A 23,528-nucleotide genomic window follows, 5' to 3' on the forward strand; every position below is an offset into this window, starting at 1 on the left:
AAAGGCATAAAGTCAAAGATGACACATTCACTTTGTGTTTTAGGCAAAAAAAATGTAATCTTTTGCATTTTTAAATGAACAAAAAAGGAAAATGGGCCGATGTAAAAGTTGTGGCACCCAACATGGTTAGTACCTAGTAGCTCCTCCTTCGGCAAGTATCACAGCTTGTAAATTACAGTGGAACCTCACTTAACAAGTAACCCAGTTAGCGAGTATTTCGCTTAACGAGCAAAGCTTGCTGTAAATTTGTAACTCAGTTTACGAGCAAGCTTTGCTGTACAAGCAAAATACTCACCGCACACACTTCCGGTTTCGTACATCCACCGCGCTCTAACCCGCTCTTGCAGTCCGCACAAACACACACAATCACGCAGAAACACACACAAACACACACGCACACACACACATATTATGCTCACCTTACCTTCCGTTCCATCGCCGGCCTCATGGTTCTTGTAGTTCGACGCTACAGGATGTGTATCGGGTAACCATCGCGACAATGGAGGAACTTCCACTGTCAGCCGCTACTCAAAGGCACCGCGCTGGCCAATCAGAAGCAAGTGCTCCTGCCTTTGACGTCAGCGCACTGGCAGCGGAAGTTCCTCCCTCGTCGCGATGGTTACCCGATACACAGCCTATACCGGCGAACTGCAAAATCCAGGAGACCGACAATGGAACGGAAAGAAGGTAAGGTGAGCATAATATATGTGTGTGCGTGTGTGTTTGTGTGTGTGCGTGTGTGTTTGTGCGTGTTTGTGTGTGTTTGTTTGTGCGTGTTTGTGTGTGTTTGTGCGTGTTTGTGTGTGTTTGTGCATGTGTGGAATAGCACATTAGGGAAGCAGGATGGGACATTTAACAAGTTGTGGAACGAATTGTCTGCATTGCAATGATTTCCTATGGGAAATCTTGCTTTGCTGAACGAGTAACTTGGTTAACAAGCACACTCCCAAAACAGATTGTTCTCGTTAACCAAAGTTCCACTGTATTTTGTAACCAGCCAAGAGTCTTTCTTGTTGGAGTGATTTTCATCCGTTCTTCCTTGGAAAAGTCTTCCAGTTCTGTGAGATTACTGGGTCGTCTTGCATGCACTACTCTTTTGAGGTCTAGCCACAGATTTTCAATTATGTTCATGTGGCATCCCCGTGCCAGCAGCCGGGCTGCTCAGATCCGGATCCGCAGTGGCTTGAGGGGTCTCCGGACCCGGAGGTCGTTCGGTGACTCAATAAAGGGGAATATGTACAGGGGACGGTATATTTACAGTTCGTGATGCTACCCATGGGTCATGGTAATGTGGGATACCACCACTGCTGCGTTTGGGGGAGCGCGCGGGAGCGATGCGATGGCAGCTTGTGATGTTAACCCCTCCGTGGGCAGGTGGAAGGTGTCCCGGGGCTTGGTAGTGGAAGGATTGGGAGCCGTGGGCTGTAGGCCTGGGAGACAGGGAGCAGAGAAACTCACAGTGGTTGTCGTGGTGCTGGATGAGGCTGTGCTGATGTGTGAGGTCAATGAACACACAGGCAGTGATTCAACCAAACGTCCTTCAGTACCACTGCTGCTGAGGGGAGCACGTACAGATGACCATTCCCAGTGATGTTACAAGTGTGCTTTGGTCCAGTCTGACCCTCCGGGAACCTCCAATTCCACAGCCCCTCACTCTCTGAGGCTGCACTCACGCTGTCTGGGAGCTCCTACTCCCCAGCCTGCTCTCCTCCCTCAGAGCTGCTTGAGAGCCTTCTGCTCTCTTTGCTCCCCAGCCAACGACTAACTAGTCACCTCCCACCCAGTCTGCTTAAACCTTTGGTGAGAGGCCCTTTCCTCACTGGATCTGCCCCCTGGTGTGTGTGTGTGTGTGATTTGCATGCTGGTCTTAGCACATGACTGGGTGACACCTGGAACCAAGGGAGAGATGGATGCTGCACGGAAAGGAAAATTGTGCAACATCCTGTGACGGCCTGATAGGCCAGGGCGTCACATTCCCCCTTGGTTGAATGTAGCTCGTTCCCGAGCTACAGGACACATCAGGGTTTATTTAAAACTGCTCCTGTAAGGAGGAAAAAAAGGATAACATGGTATAAATATTTTCCATCCCTCACAGGGGAGGCACACTTCCAACACTGCAAAAATACTCAGAGTCCACACTCCCAATGTCCCGGATCCCGTTAATCCGCCACCCAAACAATTTGACCCTCTGCATACCTATGGTGGGTCCGTGACCAGGTTAAGATCCCAGGTGTTGTAACAGACAACTCTGGTAACAGTCCTAAGCAACCTGGTAGCCGTTACCCCTTGCGCCGACCCCCACCGGGACCTCCTGGTGCCGTCTACCAGCACAGCACCGTCCAAGGCCCTGGCAGTTTTTTTCTGTAACAACGGGTGGAAAAAGGTTCAACAAGGCTGGCGCAGTCTAATTATAACAGAACTTCCTGTCACCCCCCACCTGGGGGTCCAGATGGTCTTCTCCAAGGACCACGGGGAGGTTCAACAAGAGTGACAGTCCATATACAACTTTTAAACTATGAACTTGTGGGTAGATGTACCGACTGCTCCACAGCCGGGGTTGCAGGGCACGGGTGCTCCGCCTCTGAGGACGGGCCTAGTGATGCGGTCGGGTCTGGTCTGGCCGGGGTCCGGGTGACCGCTGACGTGACTGTGATGACAGTAGACATCGGGGCTGCTGCTGGAGCTTCACATAAGAATATTGCAGGTTCCGCTGCCGGGATGGGTGATGGCAGCTCGGCGTCTGCTTAGGACTGGGTAGGTGACGGTGAAGTGGTTGCCGCAAGCGGGGGCGGACCGGATCCCTCAGCCGCCATGGCTGGATTAAGGTAATCATCAGGGACTGGGTAACCGCTTACCCTTTCTTCACGTGGGATTTCGATCTCACGGGCTCGCACCTCCAGTGCCAGACTCCTCATCTCTTCCCTCCAGTGATTCAATATGAACAGGAACTGCGTCCGCATTTTCCTGCACAGCTGCTCGGTCTCTTTTTCAATCCAAGTCTCGGTCCCGGGAACCTGCACGTTCCGGTGTCCAGCTCTGCTCCGCCATCTTGCCTCTGCGTTGTCCAGGAACAGTATGGCAGAATCCTGGCATCCCTGCCCGGGAGCGATTCAATGGCAGCTTGTGATGTTAACCCCTCCGTGGGCAGGGTGAAGGTGTCCCGGGGCTCGGTAGTGGAAGGATAGGGAGCCGTGGGCTGTAGGCCTGGGAGACAGGAGCAGAGAAACTCACAGTGGTTGTCGTGGTGCTGGATGAGGCTGTGCTGATGTGTGAGGTCAATGAACACACAGGCAGTGATTCAACCAAACGTCCTTCAGTACCGCTGCCGCTGAGGGGGAGCATGTCCAGGTGACCGTTCCCAGTGATGTTACTAGTGTGCTTTGGTCCAGTCTGACCCTCCGGGAACCTCCACTTCCATAGCCCCTCACTCTCTGAGGCTGCACTCACGCTGTCTGGGAGCTCCAACTCCCCAGCCTGCTCTCCTCCCTCAGAGCTGCTTGAGAGCCCTCTGCTCTCTTTGTTCCCCAGCCGATGACTAACTAGTCACCTCCCACCCAGTCTGCTTAACCCTTCGGTGGGAGGCCCTTTCCTCACTAGACCTGCCCCCTGGTGTGTGTGTTGGATTTGCATGCTGGTCTTAGCACATCACTGGGTGACACCTGGAACCAAGGGAGAGATGGATGCTGCACGGAAAGGAAAATTGTGCAACACCCTGTGACAGCCTGATATGCCAGGGCGTCACATTCAGATCAGGAAACTGTGAGGTCCATTGTAAAAACTTCAACTTGCACCTTTTGAGGTAGTCTGTTGTGGATTTTGACGTGTGTTTTAGGATCATTATCCATTTGTAGAAAGCCATCCTTTTACAACTTCAGCTTTTTTACAAATAGTGTTATGTTTGCAGCAAGAATTTGTTGAAATTTCATTGAACCCATTCTTCCCTCTACCTATGAAATGTTCCCTGTGCCATTGGCTGCATCACTACCCCAAAGCATGATTGATCCACCCCATACTTAATAGTCAGTGATATGTTCTTTTTCCTGAAATTCTGCTCCCCTTTTTCTCCACACATAGCTTTGATCATTGTAGTCAAAAAGTTCTATTTCAACTTCATCGGTCTACAGGAATTGTTGTTTACAAAATGCATCAGGGCTTTTTTAGATGTTCTTTTGCATACTTCTGACTATGAATTTTATGGTGAGGATGCAGCAGAGGTTTTATTCTGAGGAGTCTTCCACGAAGGCCATATTTTTGCAGGTGTCTCTGAACAGTAAAACAATGTACCACAACTCGAGAGTTTGTTAAGTCTTCCCAAAGGTCTTTTGCATTCAAGCGGGGATTCTGATTCGCCTCCCTAGCAATCCCATGAGCAGCTCTCTCTTTTGCTTGATCTTGGGCTGAAATTTTGCTTGGTCTTCCAGACCTTATCTTGACCTCCACTGTTCCTGTTAACTACTATTTCTTAACTGTGTTTCGAACTGAGGAAAGGGAAACTTGTAAACTATTTGATATCTTCTTATAACCTTCTGCTGCTTTGTGGGCATCCACCATTTTCATTTTCAGAGTGGTGGGCAGCTACTTAGAAGAACCCATGGTTGCTGTTTTTTGGCACAAGGTTAGAAGAGGCTGGGATTTAATAAAGCTGTGAAATTTGCATCACCTGGCCTTTCCTAACGAAGATTGGGAACAAGCCACAACCCTAACAGGCTAATTAAGGTCTGAAACATTGATCAAAGTTATTTGAGCACACAAATCTCCAAGGGTGTCCAAACGTTTGCAATGGCGCATTTTCCTTTGTGTAATTTTTAAAATATAAAAGATTAACTTTTTTTTTTGCCTAAAATACATAGGAAATGGAGCTTCTTTAACTTTATGCCTTTTAAAGATCATTTCCACTTGTTTAACTGTTCAGTATAAAGGGGGCTTTACACGCTACGATATCGATGTTTTATCGTCGGGGTCACGTCGTTAGTGACGCACATCCGGCGTCATTAACGATATCGCAGCATGTGACACTTATGTGCGATCTAAAACGATCGCAAAAGCGGCCAAAATCGTTTGCCGTGGAGAGGTCGTCCTAAAACAAAAAAAATGTTTATCTTTCATTAGCGATGTTGTTCCTCGTTCCTGCGGCAGCACACATCGCTATGTGTGACACCGCAGGAGCAAGGAACATCTCCTTACCTGCCTCCACCGGCAATGCAGAAGGAAGGAGGTGGGCGGGATGTTACGTCCTGCTGATCTCCGCTCCTCCACTTCTATTGGACGCCTGCCGTGTGACGCCGCACGAACCGCCCCCTTAGAAAGGAGGCAGATCGCCGGCCAGAGCGACATCGCAGGGCAGGTAAGCCGTGTGATGGGGGTGCGCGATTTTGTGCGCGACGGGCAACGATATGCCCATGTCGCACAAACGATAGGGGCGGGTACGCACGATAGCGATATCGCTATCGTGTAAAGCCCCCTTAACAGTAATTTTTACCAGAGGTGTACAAACGGTTGCATGCTACTGTCAGTCTAAGACTTATTAAAAATATCCATTTTTATTGTGCTATAAAAAGGAAAAAAAAACATATTATATATTAATGTTACATTATAACTCTGTTTCCACAGGATAAAGTGGACTGTGTGTTTTGGGACTTTAATAAGAACAGTAAGTATGCTATACTGAAAATTGTAAAAATCGTAAGTTTCTATACACCATGGAATAACTTAGGCTATGTACCCACGTGTGCGTATTGCATGCAGTTACGCTGCGATCTGCACTGCAGCGTAACTGCATGCGTCCTGCGTCCCCAGCACAATCTATGAAGATTGTGCATAATCCATGCCCACGTGGCGTTTTAGAACGCAGCGATTTGCATGCTGCCAAAACGCTACGTTCTAAAAAGCAACATGTCACTTCTTTCGTGCGCTTTGCATGCTGTCTCCATTCTATCTATAGGGAGAGGCAGCATCCAGAGCGCACGAATTCTGCAGTCACCAAAGTTTCAGAACAGAGCTTTTCAGCTGTGCTCTGAATAATTGACATGCAGTTACGTGCGGCTGCGGGAAATCTGCAGCATTTTCCGCAGCCGCATATACCGCAGCATTGATACAGCACTCCCAAAATCCCATAAGGTAACATGGGGAGTGTCTGTACTTGCTAGAACCTGCGGATTTATCTAGAAAATTCAGATAAATCCGCAAGTTTTCCGCGGCAAAATCCGCAGGTACGTTGTCCCGTGGGCACATAGCCTTAAAGTTCGGATCTACGCGGTCTCAAACATACTCAAGTGCCACACCCAGGCCCGGAATTCCGAGTATTGATCCAGATCCGACAACTCATTACATAGTTACATAGTTACTTAGGTTGAAAAAAGACCTAGGACCATCTAGTTCATCCTTCCTCCACCAGTTCTACATTTGGACACTGAGGCGGGCTTTGCACACTACGACATCGCAGCTGCGATGTCGGTGGGGTCATGTCGAAAGTGACGCACATCCAGCGTCGCTGTCGACATCGTAGTTTGTAAATCCTAGATGATACGATTATCGAGCGCAAAAGCGTCGTAATCGTATCATCGGTGTAGCGTCGGCGAATTCCATAATTACGCTGACGCGATGGTCCGATGTTGTTCCTCGTTCCTGCGGCAGCACACATCACTGTGTGTGAAGTCGCAGGAGCGAGGAACATCTCGTTACCTGCGTCCCGGCTGCAATGCGGAAGGAAGGAGGTGGGTGGGATGTTTACGTCCCGCTCATCTCCGCCCCTCCGCTTCTATTGGCTGCCTGCCGTGTGACGTCGCTATGATGCCGCACGACTCGCCCCCTTAATAAGGAGGCAGTTCGCCGGCCAGAGCGACGTCGCACGGCAGGTGAGTGCATGTGAAGCTGCCGTAGCGATAATATTCACTACGGCAGCTATCACAAGATATCGCAGCTGCGACGGGGGCGGGGACTATCACGCTCGGCATCGCAGCATCGGCTTGCGATGTCGTAGTGTGCAAAGTACCCCTGAGTCATTTATAACCAACAATGTTGTGTGTACTGAGGAAATCATCCAGCCCTTTTTTCAAAGCTGTTATTGTATCTGCCATTACTACCTCTTGTGGTAGGGCATTCCACAGTCTGACTGCTCTAACTGTAAAGAACCCTTTCCTATTTAGCTATCGTAATTGCTTTTCTTCCACTCGCAGTGAGTGCCTCCTGGTCCTTAGTATTGTCTTTGGAAGAAATAAGTCATATTGACCACACATGTATTTATACATATAAATGAGATCTCCTCTGAGACGTCTTTTTTCTAAGCTAAACATATCTAACTTTTTCAACCTGTCATCATATGGGAGGCCTTCCATTCCTTGTAGTAGTCTAGCTGCCCGCCTTTGAACTGACTCTAACTTCAGAATGTCCTTTTTAAAATGTGGAGCCCAAAACTGGATCCCATATTCCAGATGTGGCCTTACAAGTGATTTATAGAGGGGTAACAATACGTTGGGATCACGGGATCTAATCTCTCTTTTTATACACCCTAAAATTTTGTTTGCTTTAGCAGCTGCTGCCTGACATTGAGTGCTCCTGCTTAGCTTATTTGTAATGAGAATACCCAAGTCCTTCTGTTCTGTAGTCCCGAGTTTACTTCCATTTAACTCGGGGAAATAAAAAAAAATAAAATAAAATAAGAATGAAGCAAGCAGGCTGTACTTACTGAGGCTCCGTCACGGCTGTAACTGCATTCTGGCCACTCATTCATTTCCAGGGCCGCTCATTACCTTCATTGCATAATGCACTGCTTTCGCCTCCCACCGGCAAATGTGATTGGTTGCAGTCAGATGTACCCCCAGCCTGTGTGACAGCGTCTGACTGCAACCAATCACAGGTACTGTCTGCGGGTCTATTGTACAGTAAAAATAAATAAATTGGCTTGTGTTCCCCCATATTATGACACCCAGCACAGATAAAGCATACGGCTACAGGCTGCAGCCCCCAGCCATGCACTTATCATGATTGTGTATCAAAATAGGAGGAACCACATGCAGCTTTTTTTGTTTTAAATATTTAAATAAATAATTTAAAGAAAACAGCGTGTGGGCCCCCCCGAATTTTGATACCCAGCCGTGATAAAGCCGACAGCTGGGGCTGGTATTCTCAGGCTGGAGAACCTATGCTTATTGGGGCTCCCTAGCGTGAAAATAGCGGCCTGCAGCTGTCCAAATTGTCGCATCCAGTAGATGTGACAATCCCGCAATTTTACCCAGCTGTTCCCGAATGCCCTAGTGCTGCGGCATTCAGGGTAGTAAGGGGTTAATGTCAATTCACAGCTGCCCTAGATTAGTAATGGCAAGCGTCTGTGTGAGCCCCATTATATATAACATGATATGAAATTTGCACTGACTATTACATAAATGATTTAATATTCTTTGTTCAACAGATGGAATTGGCGGCTGGTCATCATATGGCTGCATAGTTGCTAACACAACACAAAGTGAAACAGTCTGTAAATGTAATCATCTAACCAGCTTTGCAATATTATTGGTAAGTAACTATATTTTTTTAAATCTGACTGCATTACCGAAAATCTGTCAGCAAGAGTAAGTACTTTGCACGTTGTGACATCGCTACAGCGATGTCGTTGGGGTCAAATCGAAAGTGACGCACATCCGGGGCCAGTAACGACGTTGCAACGTGTAAAGCCTAGATGCACCGATAAACGATCGCAAAAGCGTCGTAAATCGGCGATCTGTGTAGTGTCGGTCATTTTCATAATTTCGCTGCAGCGACAGGTACGATGTTGTTCCTCGTTCCTGCGGCAGCACACATCACTGTGTATGAAGCTGCAGGAGCGAGGAACTTCTCCTTACCTGCCTCCACCGGCTTTGCGGAAGGAAGGAGGTGAGCGGGATATTTACGTCCCGCTCATCTCCGCCCCTCCGCTTCTATTGGCCGCCTGCCGTGTGGCGTCACTGTGACGCCACATGACCTGCCCCCTTAGGAAGGAGGCGGGTCGCCGGCCAGAGTGACGTCGCAGGGCAGGTAAGTGCGTGTGAAGCTGCCGTAGTGATAATGTTCGCTACAGCAGCTATCACAAGATATCGCATGTGCGACGGGGGCGGATACTATCGTGCTCGGCATCGCTACCATCGGCTAGCAATGACGAAGCTTGCAAAGTATCCCTAAGGTGGCTCCCCTGATGGCTTTTATTAAAAAACATCAAATTGCAGGAACACACTGCCAATTATTAACACCCTGTTGTCGATTTAATGATAATATTTTTTTATCCAGGAATAATATTGTAACAGAACAATGCAGACTTAAATTATATGATCCCTCAGCATTATTTCATTAGGAATACAATTATTTACTAAAATACACAAGTCAGGAGATCTGATAAGTCCTCTTTAACTTGAGGCATCAAATAAGCATCACAATAAGGCAGCTACTCCGACTCTCCTTCTTATATGGGGCAATGGCAAAAAGCACAACTTGAGCAGAGTTGAGGATCCCGAAGAAATCAGTTTTTTCATAGGTGTGGTAGTGGCTTTATTAGAAAACAAATTGTCTTTGTGGGACAAAATCCTTTAAATAGGTTGGTCTTCAGGACAAGTCTTCTAAACTGCCCTGGGCCTTGGCTACTCTTAGGGCTCATGCGCACGTAACTGCTGAATATTCTGCAGCGATATGACAGCACATGTGCACTTCAAATCGCTGCAGAAACACTGCATAATAAATGCAGGGGTTTTTTTTGTACAAAAAAGCCAATTTCATGCTCTATGGCTGCTGCCCCCACCATAGACAGAGGGGAGCTGCATCCATAGCACATGGAATAATTGACATGCTCATTTTATGAACGCACGGATTTGGGTCAAAATTTTGGCATCCAAATCGCTGCATTCATAAAAGCATCGTGCGCACGTATCATGCACAATCTACATAGATTGTCCAGGGGACGCAGGATGCATGCATTTACGCTGCAGTGCAATACGCAGCGTAAACGCATGCAATTACGCAACGTGTGCATGAGTACTTAATCTGCCCCTGACTAGTGGCTAAAGGTAGAAAGCATGTGTCATAGTGATGTGACAGAGAAAAGCAGCTCTAGCAAAATAGATTCTGAAGTTTAACAGTCAGCATGTGATCTGGGGACATAAGAGTCTCAAGAATCTTACACTTCATGCATTGGTACAACAGATACTACACCATGATTACACAGATTCTATATATTATTTCCAATGTCTTTAATTTATTAACATGAAGATTCAGAGATGTCAACAGTCTGTGCCACAGTTTTCAATCCTCTGTTTTCAGGGAGCTGCCAATCACTTGTGGGTGCAGGATAGCCAAGCACTTGAGTATCAAGGATTATATAGCAGAAGCATCATTGAGAGGACTAGCAGAGCTGCAGCATTAAAAGGATAGCAAAAAGCCCAGTAACCCAGTAATTGACAAACCACTGTAATGACGGTCACTCTCTAAATATTTTGTGTTACCCTCGGATCAGGCAGCAAAACCTGGGGACACATTCTCATTAATAAATGTGTGTTTCATTAAAATTATTTTTAAAACATTGAATAATTGTATTTCTTTTTGTAATCTAATCTTTACTGTCTTTTAGAATGTATCGCCCAACGAGAAACTAAATCCTGAGGATGTGTTGATTTTGACATTCATCACATATATTGGATGTGGTCTGTCTGCAATATTCCTCTCTGTGACACTCGTAACGTACATAGCATTTGAGTATGTAACCATTTTCTTATGTATTATTTTACCTTTTCTAACGATCTCTGCATTTGCTAAATCTTTATCAGATCATTTCTGAGCATAATCTAACAATAGCACGATATGCTCTGAGCTGTCCTAGCATTGATATACTGTATGAATCAGGACTACCACATAGTATTTTCAAATCAGATGAAAACAACAAGGCTTGGACACAGAGGCCCTGATTTATCAAAGTGTTAATGCCAGATATCAGGCATAAAACAAATAAGCAAACCAAAACAAAAAGTTGCTACTTTTGGAGTTCTAAAAAATAGGCAAGCTGGGATGGTGTGTGGCAATGCAGAGTTGTCTATATCATGATGAGCTGTCATGGGCCAATAAGAAAAAATTTGGACCACACAGTTTGTTGTGTAATTTTTCCTTAGTGCGCCAATACTTTTCATGCAATCAGGAACTACTTTTGAGGTACAGAGCAAAACCGAGTAGGGAAGGAGCGCCATATTAGACTTCAGAATTTGCTGGAATGGTTTGGGCGTGCCATGTCACATTAATAAAGACCTTGAGGTGCCAGAACAGCCAAAATCCCCCACAAGTGACCCCATTTTACAAACTACACCTCTCAATTAATTTGATGGTGCTGTAAGCATATTGACACCACAGGTGTGTCATAAAATTTTATACAATTGGACAGTGAACAAAAAAAATTCAATTTTTACCACTAAAATGTTCATTGATTATTATTCTCACTTTAACAGATGCAAATACACAATTGAAATGGGTAATATACATTTTTAATTTAGTTGCATAATAATTCTGCATACATAGATATAGATATAGTGAGACAAAATCTCACTTTCACTTTCTTAAATATTCAGGTTTATTAACCTTTTGGATTGATGGACAGCACTGTGGTTGTTCAATAAAGTTAATCATCAAAAATACAAATTGCCTAATGAATGTGCACAAAGTGCAATTCCCAAGGAACCCAGTCAGCAAATGTTTAATTCCAATTCCACTGGAGAGGAAATAAAACATTGCATTGTACCCATCAAAATCAGTGGGTTGATTGTGAAGTGTACATACCTGCAAATCTTGAAGGGAGTTGTCTTTTTTGTTAATAGGTGGTTAACATTATTATTTTTAATACCATTTGCTTTACTAATTAGAATCCTAAATAGTAAAATAAATCATATATTAGAAGTATTCATTGTATTGTTACTTTTTGTTTTCACTTTAGAAAAATACGGAGAGATTACCCATCTAAAATCTTAATTCAGCTTTGTGCTGCCCTGGTTTGCCTGAACCTCACATTCCTTCTAAACCCTTGGATTGCACTGTATAATGATATTCCTGGACTTTGTATCTCCGTTGCTGCATTTCTGCATTATTTTGTTTTGGTGTCTATTACCTGGATGGGGCTTGAAGCTTTCCACATGTATCTGTCTCTTGTGAAAGTCTTCAATACTTACGTAAGAAAATACATCTTAAAGTTCTGCATCATTGCATGGGGTAAGTGTCTAATTTTATAGTTGAGTGTATTTTTCCTGGATTGAGTTACATGCCATCAATGTCTTCCTCTGAACCACAGCAACTCAATATATAGAGTTGGAAAATTTCACCGTACAAATTAGTTGCAAATTAGTTGCATTTCCGCTAGGGAATAATTCCAGATATAATGGAGCATGTTACAATTTTCTTCTGTAGGATTTGGATGGCATTTAACAGATAAAAATTCCATGTGCTTCTTTTACTAATTAAAATTAGATATTGAATGATGGTGGATCTAGGAGTTTCTATATATATAGGTCAGGTTACACCTTACAATGTAGTCCTGCCTGTAATGATAGTGAGATAATTGCTAAAAAGTGATCTGTACAGAACAAGAAGATTCTGTCTATTATGAGGCTCAGTGTCCAGAGTGGAAAAGAATAAGGGCGGCTTTGCACGTTGCGACATCACAAGCCGATGCTGCGATGTCGCACGCGATAGTCCCCGCCCCCGTCGCAGGTACGATATCATGTGATAGCTGGTGTAGCGAACATTATCGCTACGCCAGCTTCACATGCACTCACCTGCCCTGCGACCGTCGCTCTGGCCGGCGACCCGCCTCCTTCCTAAGGGGGCGGGTCGTGCGGCGTCATAGCGACGTCACACGGCAGGCGGCCAATAGCGGCGGAGGGGCGGAGATGAGCAGGATGTAAACATCCCGCCCACTTCATTCCTTCCGCATATCCTACGGAAGCCGCGGTGACGCCGGTAGGAGATGTTCCTCGCTCCTGCGACTTCACACCAAGCGATGTGTGCTGCCGCAGGAACGAGGAACAACATCGGACTGTCGCGTCAGCGTAATTATGAATTACGCCGACGCTGCACCGATGATACGATTACGACGATTTTGCGCTCGTTAATCGTATCATCTAGGCTTTACACACTACGATGTCGCATGCGATGCCGGATGTGCGTCACTTTCAATTTGATCCCACCGTGCGATGTCGTAGTGTGCAAAGCCCGCCTAAAAGAGCTACATGTAAAGGGAACCTGTCAGTTGATTCATGCTGTCAAACCAAATCATATAGCCATCTTCTGATTCATGCTGCCTGTGGTTTGGGTTGTATGAATCAACTGACAGGTTCCCTTTAATGCAGAAACTTCATTCAAACAATCAGTTATTTTCTGATACGATATGATATTATGTAGCAGTCTAATTGTCTTCTAAGATTCATGCTTTGTCTCATGCCAGGAGCTCCTGCTGTGGTCGTGGCAATAATACTTGCAATTAACAAAGACTTATATTTTCTCAAAATAAGTGGAAAATATCCGAATGGATCTGCAGATTATTTGTAAGTTGAATTCAGCATTCTTTAATTCAGGGTTCACTTACATATGCATATTAGGCTACATGCGCACGCTGCGTTTTTTATCACGTTTTTGCTGCGTTTTTTGGTGCAGTTTTGTTGTCAGAACTTTCTGACTTCTGACTTCCCAGGAAAGTCTGAGAAGTCAGATTTGCAATGTGCACCTTGCAGTTTATTTGTCAGCGTTTTATTTGTCTATAGTTTGTGACAAAAAAGATGCAGCATGTTCACTCTTCTAGTATTTTTGTCAATATTTGTCACAAAACCGCATCAAAAATGCATGATGTGAAAAACAAATCCAAAACGCACGAAAAAACGCAATAAAAACGCATCTACATTACAAGCGGTTTTTTTTTACATTTCCAGGCTCTCTCTGACAACGTGCAGTTTTGGTTGCAGTTTGTGAGCACAAAAAGCTGCAACGTGCGCATGTAGCCTAATGATATGTACGCACATTGCTTTCTACCGTGACAAATATTCTGCAGCGTTTTTTCTCACTGCATGTGCGTTTCAAAACGCAGCCAAAACGCTGCGTTTTGGATGCATTTTGAATGCGGAATGGATGCAGAATTCATGCGTTCTGGATGCTTGCTCTACCATAGACAGAGTGGGAAAAGCATCCAAAACGTACAAAAGAAGTAACATGTTGCTTCTTAGAAATTTTGTAAAAAATTTGGCATCCAAAACACTGCGTTTCAAAACGCAACGTGCGCATGGAATTTGCTAAATTCTCATAGACTTTGCTGGGGAAGAAGAATGCATGCGTTTACACTGCAGTTTAAAACGCAGCGTAAACGCATAAAAGAACGCAACGTGCGCACATAGCCTAAAAACACCGAGTGCAATCCAATAAAAATAATCGCATTGCACTCTCGCCAGTGTTAAACAATGATGCAGTGCTTATGTGCGACACTTTCTTCAGGTGTTTTCAATATCAGGAAAAAATGGCAGAATGCTGCATATGGTCTCGTAAACCGGCAGAAATTCGCCAATGCAAGTCTATGGGTGCGAGAAAAAAAATGAACAGCACACGGACCATCAGTATGCTGTTCGTTTTTTACAGATACATTAGCATTCTGTAGCATAGAACACTGTACATGGTCCTGTTAAACATTGCTGATTAAAGAGAATCTGTCAGCAAAATGCAATAACAGGCGATCAAAACATATCATCTGTGCAAAAATAGTACAATTAAAAACGTCAGCTCAAGTCGCAAAAAATAAGCCATCACTGAGCCATAGATCCCGAAAAATGAGAACACTATGGGTCGTGGAAAATGGTGCAAAACGTACGCCACCTTTTTTGGACAAACTTCTGATTTTTTTTTAACCCCTTAGATAACAGTAAATCTATACATGTTTGGTGTCTACAAACTCACACCAACCTGAGACATCACAGCAACACATCAGTTTTACCATATAGTGAACACAGTGAATAAAATTTGGAAGTTTTGTTACCATTTTCCAGTACACTATATGGTAAAACTCATGATTTCATTTAAATGTACAACTTGTTTCGCAAAAAACAAGCCCTTATATGCCTATATTGACAGAAAAATAAAAACGTTACGACTCTCGGAAGGAGGGTGGCAAAAAAAAAAATACAGAAAACGCAAAACCAGCCGGTCGGGAAGAGGTTAAAACTTTTTCTTTTTTTCTTTTTCTTTTTTTTCCATTTTTTACTATAGTTATTAGTCCTCTTAGGGAACTTGAACATATGATCATCCGAATGCTTGTACTGTACACAGCAATACTATAGTACTGCTATGAACACCATCCACGGGCTGGCTTTCACATGAGTACCATCTTGACAGGCACAGAGGACTTCAGCAGAATTACATTATGCTGCTCTCAGATGGGCTAAAAAAACCTGGTGACAGATTCCTTGTAATGTTCTTCTGATTCTCTTAAGGCCACGTCTCACTAAGCAACATCGCTAGCAACATCGCTGCTGAGGCACAACTTTTGTGACGTAGCAGCGATCTTGCTAGCGATGTTGCTGTGTGTGACATCCAGCAACAACCTGGCCCCTGCTGTGAGGTCGCCGGTTGTTGCTGAATGTCCTGGACCATTTTTTAGTTGTTGCTCTCCCGCTGTGAAGCGCACATCGCTGTGTGTGACAACGAGAGAGCAACAACTGAATGTGCAGTGAGCCGGCTTCTGCGGACGTTAGTAACCAATGTAAATATCGGGTAACCAAGAAGCCCTTTCCTTGGTTACCCGATATTTACCTTCGTTACCAGCGTCCGCCGCTCTCACGCTGTCAGTGCCGACTTCCTGCTCCCTGCATACATAGCCAGACTACACATCGGGTAATTAACCCGTTGTGTACTCTGGCTAGGAGTGCAGGGAGCCAGCGCTAAGCGGTGTGCGCTGGTAACCAAGGTAAATATCGGGTTGGTTACCCGATATTTACCTTAGTTACCAAGCGCAGCATCGCTTCCACGCGTCACTGCTGGCTGGGGGCTGGTCACTGGTTGCTGGTGAGATCTGCCTGTTTGACAGCTCACCAGCAACCCGTGTAGCGACGCTCCAGCGATCACTGCCAGGTCAGGTTGCTGGTGGGATCGCTGGAGCGTCGCTTAGTGTGACGGTACCTTTAGAATGTACACCTAATCTGTTTACTGCTGCTAATAACATGCCTGGAGGACCACATTATGTGAATATTCTGAGGGAATTGAAAGGACAGTAAAGGACACCATAATAAGTATATAACAGCAATAACTTGGCACTGGCATTAACAAATGAGAGCTGTATATTAGGAAAGCAAACTGTCAGTCATTACATGTCTCACACTGGTAACGTCCCCTTTCATTTAAAATAAGATTTGGAGGCAGATTCTCAGGGAGAGCTGTGTCCAGATCAGAGATCTTAACAGCTCAATTGCATAGAAAAAATATCTGGATTTGTCTAGAATGAGATATCAGATCAGAGATAACAAAGTAGCATTTTATTCAGCTTCCTATGACCTATGCCAGTCATACAATGTACGCTCCAGATAAAACTTCGCAGTTTTGTGCTTTTGCTTTGATTTCCGGTGATAATCTTCATAAAAAAAGAATTTCCTACTCTCATCATCATTTTTCTTTGTCTTATAACTTGTACATTTGTTCTCACAGTGATTTTTCTCTCCAATAAACAATTCATTTTCATATATTTCTTCTTCACAGCTGTTGGGTGCATGACATTGTTTTCTGGATCACAATAGTTGGATATTTTGCTATAATATTCCTGTTGAACGTCAGCATGTTCATTGTGGTCCTCATACAGCTGTGTCGCATCAAGAAGAAGAAACAGCTGGGCTACCAGAGAAAGACCACTCTCCAAGACCTGCGCAGTGTGGCCGGAATTACTTTTCTGCTGGGCATCACATGGGGGTTGGGCTTCTTTTCATTCGGCCCTGGGAGGACAGCTATGATGTACCTTTTTACTATATTCAACAGTTTACAAGGTCAGTCCTGAAACTTATTTTAAGAAGCATAACATGTTGGATCGAAATACAGTGGAACCTTGGATTACGAGCATAATTGGTTCCGGGAGTGTGCTCTTAAACCATGTTACTCTTATATCAAAGCGAATTTTCCTGTAGGAAATAATTGAACGCAGACAATTCATTCCACAACCCAAAAATATTTACTGTATTTATATAAACTTATTACAGTAATACAAATTATTGTACTGTATTCATATAAAATTATTATAGTACACTAATACAAAATACTGTACAGTAAAAACAAATTAAATTGCACATTAGCTTACAATAAAATTGTTGGTGTGCGGGAGGTACAGTATAAGCAATGGGCTGCACTGGTTATTAGAAAGAACAATACTATATCCATAAATGCAAATTGATAGACATGCTGTATAGTATACAGTACATATGTACAGAAAGTTACCTCCAGAGCGGGTCAGAGTGTGGTGAAAGGACAGAACCAGAAGTGTGCACGGTGAGTATTTGCTCTTCCTGCAAAGCATTGCTCTTAAACCAAGTTACAAATTTATAAAAAGCTTTGCTTGTCTTACAAAATGCTCTCAAACCAAGTTACTCTTAAACCAAGGTTCCACTGTATTGTCTACTATGTGGGTTCCTCTGTAACCCCAAAAGACCCACTGACCTACTGAACGATATAATTGTCCACACCCAAACTTTGTATAGGATTATTATATTTAGATACAGCTATTTGTTCGTTAGTTGAATCATTCTGTATCTTGACAAAGGGAGCATGTTACATTGAACACGCAGTTCAGTCAGCGGGCAGCTTATTATATTATCATATCATTAATTATATAGATTGGAAATGTTTCCGCTGTAATTCCTTCACATTCTGGATTTAAGACTCCAGTCGGCAGTACTGCTCAGCGGTTGAAAGCAATCTCAATATGTATTTTCATAAGAAAGCGGTCAATCACTTATAATACCACCCACCAGACTCTTAATCTCCGAATGAGCCATGAGCAAAAGTTTAAACTTAGGGTGGCGTTACACGCTATGATTTATCGTGCAATTGCATGAGCGATCGCACCCGCCCCCGTCGTTTGTGCGTCACGGGCAATTTATTGCCCGTGACGCACAAAGTAGATTACCCCTGTCACACGTACTTACTTCCTGAACGACCTCGCTGTGGGCGGTGAACATCCTCTTCCTGAAGGGGCAGGGACGTTCGGCGTCACAGCGACGTCACACAGCAGCCTCCCAATAGAAGCGGAGGGGCATCCCGTAACATCCCGTCCACCTCCTTCCTTCCGCATTGTCGGCAGGATGCGGGTAAGCTGTGTTCGTCGTTCCCGGGGTGTCACACGGAGCGATGTGTGCTGCCTCGGGAACGATGAACAACCGGCGCACAGAAGGAGGAACGACATTATGAAAATGAAAGACGTGTCAACGAGCAACGATAAGGTGAGTATTTTTGCTTGTTCACAGTCGTTCGTAGCTGTCACACGCTAAGATATCGCCAACGATGCCGGATGTGCGTCACGGAATCCGTGACCCCGACGATATATCGCCCGATATATCATACCGTGTAACACCGCCCTTATAAATTAAAATTTGTGCTGAATCTTCTTTGCACAAAATTATGGATCTATCTGCTGAGCTTCTCCCTCTATCTAACATGCTGCTTTCAGATTCACCGACATGTTCAGTGAGACACGTTCTTTAGTTCTTTAGTTTCCTTCCACATACAACAAAAAAAAAAAAAACATCCAGAATTTCTCTAGTGTGAATTGTTACAATCTTTGTTGAGTGCTTCAATATATTTTTCTGCTATATGTGCAACAATACTCTGTTTCTTTTCTAGGATTCTTCATATTTTTCTTCTACTGTGTAGCAAAGGAAAATGTCCGAAAGCAGTGGAGGCGCTATCTTTGCTGTGGAAAATTTAGGCTGGCTGAAAATTCAGGTAAAGCTTCTAAAACATGCTAAAAACATGCTAGGTGTCTCCACTTTGAGTATGTGCGCATGATCAGGCTTCCTCGCATTCTGGATGAAGCATAATTTCTCTTGCGGAGATGCTAGTGTCTTGCAGGAGAATGTACCGTCAGTGTCCATGATCAGTATTACTGTGTTCTCCTGCTGAGAACACTCGTGTCTCTGAAAGCATAAATTGTCATGCTGCGACTTGGAAACCTGCGTCGCCAGTCATTTTATTCTGCATTCAAAAGAAGCACAATGGACAGGAGATTTCTATAAATCATCAGAGGCTAAGAACTTACCAGCAGGCCTACCTGTTCTGACCAGCGACGAACTCTGCCAACTCAGAACAGTCACAGACAGCTCCTGCCAGGACTTCACCTGCTTTTGTTGATGTCACGTCAACTGAGCAGTTTTTTTGTTCTGCGCTGCTCTGTCAACTGGGCATCACTGCCGAAGTCATGCTGATTGATAGTCAGCTCTGCCCTACCTAAGCCCCCCTTCACACGCACGTGTCTCCGGTACGTGCTAGGTCCGTGCCCGCATGTCCCGGACACACGGGCACACGTAAACCCATTAAAATCAATGGGTTCATGTGCACGCACATGTGCAGCCATTGGCCTGTGCCTCCGTGTGGAGCAGACGTGAACACGTGTCAGAGAAAAAAATAACATCTTTATTCACCTCCACTAGCCCTCCTGTCTCTGCCGCTGCTGTCACTTGCTGCCGACCGCCGCTCATTATGCTCACTTCACTGCAGCTGAAGCGGCAGCAGCGGGGAGTCGGCAGGGCTGGAGACCCCAGTTCAGCACCACGGACAGCGACGCCAGGGACAGGTGAGTTGAAAGTTTTCGTTCTCCGTGTGTTATCACGGGATAACACACGGAGAACACACGTAGTGCCATAAACACGGCACACGGAGGGGAAAACGCACCTTTGACACGTCCGTGAAACACGTGCGTGATTTTCACGGACGTGTGAAGGGGGCCTAAGGAAGAACCAGAATAGGAAGGTAGTTAGCAACTACCTGTCAATATATTCTAAGCCCCAAACAAAAAATAGCCAAAGTCTCAAATAACTGCTAACTAACTAATATTTCTCAGGAATGCAGCAACAGATGGAAGATGTAAAGGTGTTGATTAATTTAGCTTTTAAAGACCTGCATGCCCATATAAGCAGTTTGGGAGTTCATAATTATTATTACATATAATTCAGTATTTTTTGTGTTACATTTAGACTGGAGTAAGACAGCTACCAACAAATTAAGGAAACAGACTTCAAAGCAAGGAATATCCAGCAGTTCCAGCAATTCCATTCAGTCATCCAGTAATACTAATTCTACAACATTACTAGTGTCCAATGAGTACTCACTGCACCCCAATGGAAATGGTGAGCTTTCTACACTTTCTTTCTAGCTTAACAATGTTTAGAAAAATCTTGAATGCTCAGGTAAACTCAGCAAGCTTAGCTGTAATCACAGCAGAGGATGCTCAAAAATGTCAGCATACTTGGCTGACCAATAGGTTGAACATTTCTCTGTTTTTTGGCCATCTGAATCTGCTTACATAAGGGCAAGACAGTTCTGCGCTGGCCGCACCCCTTACCGTCTATTATCTCCCTACAAACATACACTCACCTGCCTCATAGCAGTTGCATGATGCGCTTACTTCCAAGGCATGATGTGCCTACTAACAAGGCATGATGTGCCTACTGCCACGGAATTATATGTCTGCTGCCAAGGCATGATGTGACTACTGCCTAAAAATGATATGCCTACTGACAAGGTATAGTGTACCTACTGCCAAGGCATGATGTGCCTACTGCCAAGACAGGATATGCCTACTATCAAGGCATGATGTGCCTACTGCCAAGGCAGTATTTGCCTACTGTCAAGGCATGAAGTGCCTACTGCCAAGGCAGGATATGCCTACGGTCAAGGCATGATGTGCCTACTGCTAAGGCAGGATATGCCTACGGTCAAGGCATGATGTGCCTACTGCCAAGGCAGGATATGCTTACTGTCAAGGCATGATGTGCCTACTGCCAAGGCATGATGTGCCTCTACTACCAAGGCATGATGTGCCTACTACCAAGGAATCATGTGCCTACTGCCATGATACGATGTGCCTACTGCAAAGGCATGATTTGCCTACTGCCAAGGAATCGTGCCTATTGCCAAGGCATGATGTGTCTACTGTCAAGGAATCATGTCCACTGTCAAAGGTCAAACAAAAGGGTTCAAATCAATGGGAAATTAAAGTAAATGCAACCCAAATGCTGTTATAAAAATTTGAGAAAATAAAACTTACTGTAGTTTTTTTATTGCAAATAATGTGGTGTAAAAATGTAGCAACATGCAAATTGTGAACTGAGCCTTACAGACCTTCTGGTATTTAGTTTGTTAACCAACTGATCCTATACATTCTATATTTTAAGGCAATGTACTTAAGGAGAGAAATGGTGTTTCCTTCGTGCTGCAGAATGGAGAGATGCCACTTCAAGAATTTCCCGGAAGACCGTCCACCACAAATGGGGACATTCAACAGAATTCTTTGAGAAGGACTTCCAACAAGGGAAGCGTGCATTTTATTGATCAGATCTAGCTGGATGTTAGATTCATTTGCCATGAAGCATTGACTGGGAATCCTGCACTCTAGATGTGAGAATACTAGCGGCTTGAGTATTTGAAAATTCATTAAACGTAGCTGCCTTGGACTATCAAGCACGGCTGAAATTAGAGCACATGATACAAAAGTCGCTGTTACTCTAAATGAACTTGTCAAAACCAATTGACAAGAACTGAAATTTGTGAATGACAGGAGTTTAATGGAATGTGGGAACAGAACACAGGAAATATCGTTTCATCCCTTCTTCAGCACATTATCCACTTTTCTTTACTGTATTTTTGTATTTAATTTATGCATTGTTAAGTTTAATATAATTGTTTGTATAAAAACGTGGCCTGTGATATGTATTATTAGTTTAAGCTTACTAATTGTCATTTTGTGTTTGTTAGTACTATAGGCCTTTTCTGTTCCATTATTTTTTTCCAGAAAACTGGATTTATTTTTTTCGTCCTGTAACACTATACTGCCGCAGATATGGAATTTCCTATTTTTTTTTAGATCCTTTTAGACGACGTGATATTATTAAAGGGGGGCACTGAGTTTGAGTTCAGCCCCGAAATTAATTGGTACGATGAAGAATGTTATATTGGATAACAATGTTCCTGACCAAATATGTCTTTTTTGCATCTTTGCACATATTAATGAAGTTGCCATATTTGGCTTATTGCACGTGTACAAATAAGCTCTACATCAATATAAAAAACAATGGCGCCTATATAAAGTGCTTTGCACACATTGGAAAAGATGCATCACCCTGCTAATCTGTTACACACACAATTAAAGCTTTACTTTTCCTGAGCCTGAAAGAGGTACTTAATAGATGGATACTGGAATATACAGTGGGAGTCATATGGACATTTTCCACAATATCTTATTTATATATTATGTATTTTTTAACAGTGAATAGCGCTTTAAATACAAGTTTATTTCTGAAGAATAACCTGGCTTATAAGATAAAATCTTACCAACCTTGCTGCTTATCTTGGGTTTTCTAGAATCGAACAATTAACCTTTTGACATAAGCAATTCATTCATCCCATCAAACCTTTGGTATTAATTTTCTTGTGGTCTTGCATATAAATATGCATGTTATATAGGGCACAAATCATTTTAGTGATATACACTACGACAAATAAAAAGCTGGAATTTCGCATTTACATGTCATTCTCTTATAATCAGTATGATTTTTTTTTTTCAAAATGTAATGTTTTGTTTTGCTGCTGAATAAATTATCATTTAACTCGACTGTATCAATATAATAATGTATATTTATACATTATACTAAGGTAACATTAATATGCATCCTCTGTTTATAGAAAAGCTGGTTTCCCATTTTCAGTTTTGCGCAGGACTGGGAAAATAGGTATAAATTAGGTCATATAATTTCCTCCATTACTATCTAAGCATTAAAACTCTGAGGTTTTTTTCTGAAGAAAACTTAGTTATGATGCATATGTCTCTTAGGCCCCCTTCACACATCAGTAATTCCGGTAAGCATGACGCTGTTTTCATATGTACCGAAATTATTTAAAAATTTTGACCAATATTTTTTGCGTTTTTCTAAAAATGTAAAAAACTTGGCGAAAATTGTATGCCCATAAATCCGAGAGATATGCCGCCCAAAATAATTATTAATTAACATTTCCCACATATCTACTTTACACAACGCAATTTTCAAAACTTTTTTTTTTTTTCGTTAGGAAGTTAGAAGAGTTCAAAGTTTATCACAGTTTCAAAATTTACAAAACCATTTTTTGCGAACCATATCACATTTTGAAGTGACTTTAACCCCTTCAGCCCCCGGGCACTTCCCGTTTTTGTTTTTTGCTCCCCTTCTTCCGAGAGGCGTAACTTTTTTATTTTTCCATCAATCTTGCCATATGAGGGCTTGTTTTTTGCGGGACGAGTTGTACTTTTAAATGAAACCATAAGTTTTAAG

General features: G+C 43.6%; 1 protein-coding gene across 2 annotated transcripts in view; it reads left to right on the forward strand.

Moving 5' to 3' along the window:
• The window catches only part of ADGRG2 (adhesion G protein-coupled receptor G2), a 229,208-nt gene extending 206,382 nt beyond the window's left edge, over window positions 1–22,826 (forward strand). For both annotated transcript variants that reach the window (XM_075335436.1, XM_075335437.1), the window contains 9 exons: window positions 5,611–5,650; window positions 8,408–8,511; window positions 10,589–10,713; window positions 11,936–12,207; window positions 13,439–13,538; window positions 16,723–17,003; window positions 18,850–18,951; window positions 20,199–20,351; window positions 21,399–22,826. In XM_075335436.1, coding sequence (XP_075191551.1) covers window positions 5,611–5,650; window positions 8,408–8,511; window positions 10,589–10,713; window positions 11,936–12,207; window positions 13,439–13,538; window positions 16,723–17,003; window positions 18,850–18,951; window positions 20,199–20,351; window positions 21,399–21,565 — 1,344 coding nt within the window. In that variant the 3' untranslated portion in view covers window positions 21,566–22,826. The remainder of the gene's footprint in view (window positions 1–5,610; window positions 5,651–8,407; window positions 8,512–10,588; window positions 10,714–11,935; window positions 12,208–13,438; window positions 13,539–16,722; window positions 17,004–18,849; window positions 18,952–20,198; window positions 20,352–21,398) is intronic.
• The last annotated feature ends 702 nt before the right edge of the window (window positions 22,827–23,528 follow it).

The sequence above is a fragment of the Anomaloglossus baeobatrachus genome, chromosome 2 (assembly GCF_048569485.1).
Source record: "Anomaloglossus baeobatrachus isolate aAnoBae1 chromosome 2, aAnoBae1.hap1, whole genome shotgun sequence".
Classification (NCBI taxonomy): Eukaryota; Metazoa; Chordata; class Amphibia; order Anura; family Aromobatidae; genus Anomaloglossus; species Anomaloglossus baeobatrachus.